The 9,649-nt window shown below is 63.9% G+C and overlaps 1 protein-coding gene across 2 annotated transcripts; it reads right to left on the reverse strand.

Moving 5' to 3' along the window:
- Nucleotides 1–1,876: 1,876 nt before the first annotated feature.
- On the reverse strand, nt 1,877–8,377 carry CD40 (CD40 molecule). Of its 2 annotated transcripts, none has more exons than XM_075769077.1 (9): nt 8,297–8,377; nt 6,693–6,774; nt 5,982–6,107; nt 5,726–5,869; nt 5,406–5,505; nt 4,406–4,467; nt 4,034–4,132; nt 3,592–3,614; nt 1,877–3,264 (listed from the first exon to the last, which is right to left on the reverse strand). In XM_075769077.1, exons 1-9 carry the CDS (start codon nt 8,342–8,344, stop codon nt 3,112–3,114), a joined length of 837 nt encoding a protein of 278 aa, XP_075625192.1. In that variant the 5' UTR covers nt 8,345–8,377; the 3' UTR covers nt 1,877–3,111. The 2 variants fall into 2 exon arrangements, with proteins under 2 accessions (XP_075625192.1, XP_075625191.1); XM_075769076.1 differs by having other exon boundaries at nt 2,962–3,264; nt 3,559–3,614; nt 4,034–4,135.
- Between the last annotated feature and the right edge of the window lie 1,272 nt (nt 8,378–9,649).

Raw genomic sequence — 9,649 nt, forward strand, 5'->3', positions numbered from 1 at the left:
AGCCTGTGGAGCGGAGACACCAGGGAGTGAGAAACGCTGACTCCAGTGTGGGAAGAGGCTGGGAAGCACCGTGCTTTCCCTGTTTGGTGAGTGCTTGGAGAGGTCTGAGTGCTGTGGGAGCCTGTAGGGAGGGGCTGGGGGCCTGGACCCACCAAAGGAGAAGGCAGGAAAGTTACAGGCAGAAGGGCCTGGAGTGCCTCTGCGCCAGGACTGGAGTCCCTGGGTGAGCTATCGTTTGTGCAGCATTGGGGTCCTCAACCAGCCCAAGTCTCCCCATGTCCTGGGGTGCTGCACCGCATCACCTGGCTCCCACCGGGGCACACGTGGTCACTGCTCCTCCATGGGGCCAGGGAGCGGGAGTGGTGTGCGTCCCTGCCAGGCACTCAGCCTTGTCTCTGTAGGACCGCTTCCCCGGGGAAAGCACCAGGACGAGCGCTCCAGCTGCGGACAGCATCCGAGACAGCAAGCGGGAGCCTTTAACTGGACTGGAGAGTTGGATGATTTTTCATTGCTTCCTCGTAATAAGAGGACAGGAGTAAGTGACTAGTACAGTTCGTTCACTCGGTAAAGATTTATACAATCACTTCATCCGGTAATTGGTATTCTGGGGAGAGAGGGAGCTGCAGCTCCAGCAGCCACCTCTATTTGTTTTCTCTCTGTCTTTCTCTCTTTCTCTCCCCTTTTCAGAATGAGTAATTCTGTCCCTCACAATCCCATTTAAACAGAGCATTTGTGGAGTGAATAATTAGTTACATTCAATTAGGTCTCATGCGCTCTCCCTTCTCACTTTGGGGGACAGACGCGCTAATGAGATGGCACATGTCTGACATGCAGGAGCAGGCATTAAACACTCCGTGTGCTGGCAAGGAGAGGTCAGCACCAGGTGAGGCAGGGACCCAGAGGGGCCAGCCCGCTGCAGTGGGACAGCCGTGGGGAGACAGTCCTTTGGGGGCTGTTTGGGGCCAAAGGCGCTGTGTCTGTGGCCCACGCGATGCTAGCCCTCTCGACTGGCAGGGCCAGCAGGAATCAGTATCACATCTGTCCCCAGGGCAGGGTGTTCAGTGGTGCCATGGACATGCTGCGGAGCCCTGGGACCATCCCACTGGCACTGCTGGTAGCACCAAGCCCTGAGAGGGAGAGCTGCTGCCATGCTTTTATCTCCCTTATTAAACCTAACATTAGGTTTTAAGAGGAGCCTTAAATAACGTGCCACTGCCTTTACAGTAAAAGTCGCTCCTTGTTCCAGCTGCTCCTGGCTCTGGGATTTACGGCTTTTCTTACGCCACGCTATATGTGCTCGGGTGGTGGCAGGTCACGCACTGCAGCCGATACCTGGAGCCTGTGCTGGGCTGGGTGCGGCTGCCGGCCAGCCCCATGCCAGTGAGGGCCCATGGCAGCTCTGCTGCTGCCCCCCCAGCACCCTGCAGCAAGACGGGCCCCACACAGTGCATCTGGTGACGGACTGGCAAAGTGAGGTGCACCGACCCTGCCCACTGCAGGCAGCCCTGCCTGTACACTCAGTGCACTGCGGTGCAGGGTTGAGGGCTGTGCTTGCTCTCTCCTCGCAGGCAGGGGTCAGCGGGCAGGAGCTGTCACATTGCCTGGCAGCCCTGGGGGACGCTGACTGCAGATGCAGGGCGAGCACACCCAGGCTCAGGGTGGGCTGGAGGCTGGGGGACAGTGGAGGGAGGGTCTGGGGCCGCGGCAGGGGTCAAGCACAGCTGGACGGTGTCTCTTCCCTTCCCTCCTCTAGTGGGAGCAGCTGTCCTGGGAGCACCTATCATCGGTCCCAGGAGTGCAGACAGGCATCAGTGAGGCGGGGAGGCCCGAGGAGGGGCTGGCAGGGGGTGCAGGCCGTGCTGCTCGCGCACAGTGAGAGAATATAACAAAGTTTAATTACAGCTTTTTGTCAGCGGAGCGGCGAAGAAGAATCGAGTCCAGCCGTTCCCCCCGCAGCGCCGTGGCGGTGGCCGCGACTGCGGCAGCTCCCCCCGCGGGCGGCTGCAGGCAGCGGGGCCGGGCTGCGCGCTGCAGCCGCGTGGGCTGCGTGGGGAGCGGGCTGCGCGGCACGCGGCAGCAGCGTGTGCCCTCGCCTGCGCACGTGCCAGTGGGTGCCCGAGTGTGGGGGGGGGGGAGGGGGGGAAACCGCCGCGGCAGTGGGGAACGCCGTGCTGGGCAGCCCCGGCGGCGCCCCCCGAGCCCAGCGGAGCCCTCCCCACGGGCTGCCCAGCCTCGCGGGACCGGCCGGCGGAGGGAGCGCGGCCGCAGAGAGCCCGGACCCCCACCCGGGGCGGGGCCGCGCTGGAGGCGAGCGCAGATGGTCCCGCCCCACGCAGCGCCGGTCCCGCAGCACCATCTCCCGGCCGCCGCGCGTCGGTGCCTGGCCCCACGCACCGGTGCGGCGGTCCTGTCACCCCCATCTCGCGGCCGAGAGAAGAGGGGTGCAGGCACTGCCGGGACAGCGAGTCCTGCCTTTATTTGTGCCCACGGAGCCCGTCTGGGCCGGGTCAACGCGGGGGCTGCTGCCCTGCCCCAGTGCCAGCAGCTACCCGGCCTCCATTGCCAGTAACTGTAGGGTCCTTGTGCAGGCGGCCCACAGCTGGGTGCTACTGCAGCCCCCGCGGCAGGTGGGCAAACTGTGCTCTGCCGTGGGGGGGGTCCCACACCAGCTGCTGGCATGCTCCACCCTGGCATCCACAGCGGTCAGGCAGACCAGGCTCTGCCACGGGGAGTCTGCATGAGCAGCCACCCTGCTCTGTTCCGCCACAGCAGTCCCAGCCCATGGCTGCACCAGGCTCTGCCAAGGGGTCAGCACACGAGCAGCCACACTGCGCTCTGCTGCGGCACCCCAGGAGGGTGGTGGGACCAGGCTCTGCTCTTGCGTCCCTACGCAGGCAGCTGAGCTTTGCTCTGTCATGGCAGCCCTGGGCAGGCAGCCAGACTAAGCATTGCCATGGTATCCCCATGGGGGTGGTCGTGCCATGGTCCACTGCAGCGTCACATTATTTGCAGCCAGGCCAGATGCTGGATTTCCTTCCAGGCTGGAGAGGGAATGCAGGAGACTATGCTGGCCCCAGTCTGTGCTCCTGTTGGAGGCAGTGCCCTGCACTCTCACAGCTTCTCCTGCTCTGCGATGCGGCTTTCCTTGCCATCCTCCTGGGCCACAGGCTGGCCCCTGAGTAGGGTCTCCTGCACAGGTAAGATTTCCTCCACTTCCACGGGCTGCTGGGGCTCCAGGATCTCTCTGGGCTTCACAACCTCTATCTGCACAGGGGCAGAGGTCAGGGACAGACAGCTACATCCCCCCACCTCTGCAGCCACATCTTTCCACAGGCTCCTGCTACATTCCCATGCAGGGCAGGGACTCACCCTGTGTGGCTCCCTCCTGTCTCAGAATTTGCCAGCAGCAGCCCAGGGTTGCCCCAGCCCTTGTCTTGTTCCAGCCAGGCAGCCCTAGGACAGCCCCCACCCCTCCTGCCCTGCAGAGCCACAGCCCCTGCTCTGTTGTTGCTCTCTGCTGCTGGCACATCCCCAGCTATACCCAGGAGGGACCCTGACCTGCTGCTGGAGGAGGGCTCTGGACAGACTCACCTCCTGCACCCGTCGCCTGGGATCTGGATGGAAAGAGGGACAGAGAAGGCAATGGTCAGGGGGGAGTGCTCCTGCCCTGCAGTAAGCTCTCAGGGGTCAGAACCAGGGCTAGTGCTGCTGCACCACAGGTCCTGCAGCTCACATTGTGCCTGCTGCCACTGCCAGGCTAGAGAGGCTGGGGGCCATGGCAGGGGAGCCCAGCTGGACCCACAGGGCACTGGCACTGGCCCAGCTTGGGCTGCAGCAGTGCAAACATGCTGGCTCCCAAGGACAGAGCCCACTGACCCAACAGGGCAATGGGCTTGGGGAGCCATGCCCTGGCAGTGTCCCCAGAAGGGCTGCCCTGCTCTTGGCAGAGCTGCCGCGATCCTCCCTGCTCAGCTCCTTGGCCCTGTATGGCCCCTCTGGCCAAGGCATTGCTTCCTGTGTCCCAGCCACTTACTTGTGTGGACCAAGCAGTAGATGCAGATGCCCACGAGGCATGTGACGACTGCAGCCATGATGGGGATCAGCACCGACAGTGAGGAGCGCTTGCTTGACTCTGCTGAGGGAGATAGGGTCAGTGAAGGAACCTGTGTGACACCCTCACTGAGACGCCCAGTGCCCCAAGCTGCCTCTGCTCCAGGCCCAGTCCCATGGGGAATCCCTCACAGGGACAGAGAGGAGCAGGAAGGCATCACGCCAGCAGTGTGGTCAGACCCTCCTCTCCCAAAAACACCCACAGGCCAGGCCAGGCCAGCTCCTGAGAGCTGTGGAAGCCAGAGTAAAATATCTTTGCTCTGCACCGGTCCAGCCCAGGGCACCAGGCACTTACCGCAGATCACATCTGAGGTGCTCGTCCCTTTTGCCTTCACCACCAGTCCCTTTTCCTCACAGCTGCAGGGAAGAACAAGACCGTGTAACCACAGCACAGTCTGAGCACGTGGAAAGTCCCGGAGGAGGAACAGCCGGGGCTGGGCAGCCAGCAGAGCTGCACAAGGAAGCATCCTGCACTCAGCCTGCCAGGCTCTGGAGGGGCCCATGCTGCATAACGGGGACACCAGGTACACAGCAGGACCCCACCCTGTGGTCCCGGTCTGGAGTTGCTGAAACTGCTGAAGATGGGGACAAGGCACAGGAGGGAGCGGATATTTGAGGCTTGCCCAGTCAGGGAGACCCCAGGGCTCAGGCACTGCAGTTATTGCAGAACAGCACAGAGATGACTCGATGACAGGCTACAAGTGGCTCCATGGGGAAGTAATTTCTGGGCACAGATAAAAGCAAAGTGAAATCCAATGGCTGGCAGCTGAAGCGAGACTAATTCAGCCTGGAAATAAGGCTCACATTTCTACCAGGGAGTGCAATTAACCCTCCAGCAGCTTTCTAAAGACAGGGATGACCTGCCAGCCCATGGCATCCTCAAAGCCAGGCTCCCCACGGAGAGGGCTGGTGCCTCAGCTGATGACTACAGCCAAGGAACATGCTGGGAGGGAGAGCCTGGACAGGGCATGGGGGGGTCCCTGTAGACTCTCATCCCTCGCTCCCCAGTGTGGATGACAGCATGGGCATCCCTGGAGGGGGCAGCACTTTGCAAACATGCTGAGGGATAGTCACAAGCACCTGGATGTCTGCCTCAAGCTCAGTCATGCTGTCCTAGACCTCACCGCCCTGACAGCTCTGCTCCTCTTGCTCCTGCCCTAACACCAGCCTGATGGTATGTCCCTCAGAGACCATCCTGGCTGCCTGATCCCCAAGGCTGGCAGCAGAGGACATGCTCTTGGGGACTGGGCACAGCTGAGGATGGGTGAAGGATGTGGTCAGCACTCAGACAATACCTTGTCCAGGGATAGCATGGCTCAGTTTTAGAAGAGACATTGGAGAAGGTGCCTTCTGCACAGGGCTCACAGGGGGATGACATCCGGGCCAGGGCCTTGGCTGGAAAGGAGAAGAGGTTGCAGGAAGGTCAGTGTGGGCTGCGGGGGTCAGGCAAGCAGCCCTCCCCATGGCAATGCTGCCAGGCACAGTGGCAGGCAGAACTCTCCCAAAGCTCTGCTAGGGGCACCTTGCTGGTAGAGTCCCCCTTCCCCTGGAAGACCCAAGGTCAACACTGCCAGGGCTTCAGTCCCACTGACAGGGAGGAACTGGTCAGACTCACCTGCCACGAAGCCGAAGCCATGCTGGCAGGGCTGGTTCTCCACGCAGGTCTGGCAGCTGGTGTCAGAGCAGTGCATGCCAGCCCGGCACTCACACACAGTGTTGTGCGTTGCATTTCCTTGTGTCTTCACAATGAGGCCAGCATCTGGGCAAGGGGAGCACAGGCAAGGTGAGGCACTGGACAGGTGAGCCTGGGGGGACACCAGCCGCTGTAGCCCCCACAAGCTGGGGCCAGTGGGCACAGGGAGCACACTTACTGTCTTCACAGATATCGTGGGGGGCACAGTGCCTCTCCTTGGTCCAGCTCTGCTGATAGTGTCCACTCTCACAGTGGACACAGACCGAGTGTTCTGTGCCACTGCATTCGGAGACCAGCTTTTCCCCTGCAACAGAGGCTGGTGAGGAGGGGGCAAGGGGGCTTTCCCTCTCTCCAGGCAGCAGCTCTGCCAGCAGGACAGAGGAGCGCTGGCAGCTGTGGATGCCAGGGCTGCTGCAGCATGCTGCTCAGTAGCCTGATGTCGCTCTGGCAGCCAGGGATGCAGAGGCCAGCTCACCCAGTGGCTGCACAGGTCTGGGTGAAGAGGGGGGTGGGAGTGGCTGTTCACTGCACTGCAAGGACTTGGAAACAATCTGACAGGAACAGCAGGAGCTGACCAATACCACCATGATCTGGTAGTGCCAGTGGCCAGCACCCTCCCTGCAAGCTGCCCATGCCATGGGGTCCTGTGGCTGCAGGAACACAGGCAGTCCCAAGAGAGCTGTGGCAGTTTTGGTGAGATCCAGGGGGTCTCTCAGGGCACCCATGAGGTCCCCAGTTGCTCTAGCACTGAGGTGACACAGGGAGGTGAAGCTATTGGCACCGCTGGCAATGGGGTGGGGGTGGGACTCAGTCACATCGAGCTGGGCTTGCTCCGCTGTGGCTGGGCAGTGGGCACTGGCACCTCAGGAAGGGGAAGGGGTCTCCGTACCTGGCTGACAGCGGTTACAGCACCTGCCCTTGTGTTCATATTGCCTGTCAAGGCATGTTACAGCATCACCAGGTTCCCAGCACTGGAAGAAACATGACCTGTGAATTCATGCTGCTCCTCAGCGCTCCAGCATTGCCTCGCTTCTTGCAAGCACATGTGTGCTAGCCTGTGTGCTAACCCACGTCCCGAGGTGAGGGCTTCCTCACACGGCTCTTCCCATGCCTGTGCTAACCACAGACCACAGCAGAGCCGCCTGCGCCACCTGATGCCATCAGTGCTCTCTTTGAAGTGGGGTGGCAGTGATTCCAGTAGGGCGTCCCCACGTTTCCCCAGATTTCCTAACACTGATCTCACGCTGCCCTGTGCCCCTGCCAACAGCACTGTGGTCCCGAGCAGGGGGAACAGTGTTAACTGAGCCTCCGCAGAGCACTGCTAGCCCCTTCCCAAGGCTGATGCACCAGCCCTGAGGGGCAGGAAACCCCCAGGCAAGTATATCATCCATGCAGTCAGCCAGGGCCCTTCCTTGCTCCCCCTAGCAATGGGCTGTGTGCACAGGGAAGGGTGGAGAGGAGGCAGGGAATCAGATCTTGGGCCAGTCTGGGTGCAGGAGGGCACCCACAGCACCATAACCCCACACAGAGCAGTCCCCATGCTGCCCACCCCCAGCAGACCCACCTGAGCCTGGCTGTCCCAGGGAGCAGGATGGGAGCTCCGGCAGAGCCCTGGAGCAAGATGAACATGGGGCTGCGGCAGGCAAGGGAGGGCTGGGCACAAGGGGCGCCGCTGCCCAGCACAGCCGGGTGCTGCAGACCCCCACAGGGCCCCTCGGGCAGCCCTGGCTCAATGGGGCAGCAATGGGGCTGTAGGGCACGGCAAGGTCGGACCGGGGGATGCCTGACCCAGCACAGAGAAACCGGCCCGCCACACACATCTGACACTGGGCAGAAAGGGAAGTGAAAGGGGCGCAGACAGGCCTGTCCCTGCACCCCCACAGCCTCCCAACGCCCGACCTGTGCCCCGGGCTGGGGACACCCCGGCCGAGAGCCCGGGTTGTGCCCTGGGCTGCGGAGCCCCAGCGCTCCACACTACCCGTCCCTGCCCGGCGCAGGGCTGGACTGCAGACCCCGCCGGGCCCCGCTCCCTCGGGCGGAAAGCGAAAGCGAGTTCGGGCTGAGGGGCCGGCGGGCAGGGACCTGCCTGCGCTGCCTGCCGCACCCTGTCCTCTCCACCTCCCCACATCCACGCCCGCGCTTCCAGGCAGCGGCGAGGGGTCCCGGGGGACGCCGGACCCGGCCGGCTCGGCACAGCTCGGGTTGTGCGGGGCGGTACCGCTGCCGGGGCTTCCTCTGCCGCCGTCCCGGGCACGGCCCCCGACCGTGGGCCTCCCGCGGGGGCGGGCCGCGCTGAGGGGACGGGCCAGACCGACCGGACCGTGTCCCTTCCCGGAAAGCCGGGCGGCTGCCCCGAGGAAAGAGGGGAGGGAAGGGGAGAGAGAGCGCCCCAGCCCCAGCCCCAGCCCCAGCCCCAGCCCCAGCCCCAGCCCCAGCCCCAGCCCCAGCCCCAGCCCCAGCCCCAGCCCCAGCCCCAGCCCCAGCCCCACTCACGCCCAGCAGCGCTGCGCCGAGGAGCCCCAACAGCCCGAACCACTTCATGGCGCTACGCCCCGCACTGCTGCCGCCCGCCCTATAACGTCTCGGCCCGTTCCCGCCCAGGAAGGGGGCGTTGGGCCGCCCGCCACCCCCTCACCCCCCCTCCCGGGGCTTCCCCCGCGGCGCCGGGCCCGGGGAGCCCCGCCAGCGCCTGGTCGGGGGGCGAGAGCGGGGCGGGGGGCAGCTCTCCCGCATCCCGGGCACACCCGAGCCCCGCGGTGCCAGCCCGCCGGGGCCGAACCCTCAGCCCGGGCTGCGGGGAGGTGCTGCCGCAGCCCGGGTCCCAGCCTGGCCCACCCGCGATGCTGGACCGGGGGCCGCGGGAAGGGCGCCTGCCCCGGCCTCTCCTGTCACCGTTCCGGTGGGGGAGCAGCCCGGGCCCCGGCTCCCCCAGCCCGGATGGCTGCTCCCCCACCGGGGTTTCAGCAGAGCCACTGGGACTGGGGGCCTTTGCACGGTGGCTCTATGTGAAGGTCTTGTTGCCGCTGGAGGTGGGAAGATGGATCCCGCCAGCTCCCTGCCAGCCCCATAGAGCTGCATCCCTGCCTGCACCTTCCTAGGGTGAACAAGGTGCAGGCATGGGCAGGAGTCAGCTGTGGGCCATGGTGAGGAAAGCATTTGCTTGTGCCCCGCCAGCTCATTCCTGAGGCAGAAGTTTGAGGTTTCACTTCATTTTCCCAACGGTAATTCAGAGCGGTGGCCCTGGAGAGCCCCTCATTGCTGCCCGCAGGCCCTCGCCTCTGCACGGAGTCCCCACAAATACGTCAGCCCAGAAACGGGAAGGGGCAAAAGCACTGGAAGCCTGATTGTGACTCCGGCCAGCCACCCGCCTCTGGTTCAGTTCCCTCAGAGGAGTCCCCGAGCGGTCTCCAGGGAAGTTCCAGGTTTCCCTGCCCACCTAGAGACTTTCCCTGGGCTCCTCTTTCCATCACAGCATGTGGCCAGGCAGGAGCCATGGCCTCTCAGCATCCCTTTGCATCCCAGTCGCACACCGCGCTGCCGCCCTGTCCCCCCACGGCCACGCTGTGCCCGGATGCCTGTGTGGCCACACTGTGACAACCTTCCCGGCCAGTATCACTGCCTCAGCCCCAGCTCTGAGGCTGCCAGCCCTGTACTGCCGGCCACCGGTGGGCTTTGCCAGGTCACTCCTGCTCCCGTGCAGTGGCTGGCCGGAGGGGAAGGCAGCGTGCTTCCCCGAGAGTGACGGCAGGGTGGGCAGCCACGGGAACCGCGTGCTCTGGATTCCCCAGCCTGCCGTCACTTCCCAAAACTGACTCACTCGAGAGCACAAAGGGTCCCAGGGGAGTC

The sequence above is a fragment of the Balearica regulorum genome, chromosome 16, assembly GCF_011004875.1.
Source record: "Balearica regulorum gibbericeps isolate bBalReg1 chromosome 16, bBalReg1.pri, whole genome shotgun sequence".
Classification (NCBI taxonomy): domain Eukaryota; kingdom Metazoa; phylum Chordata; class Aves; order Gruiformes; family Gruidae; genus Balearica; species Balearica regulorum.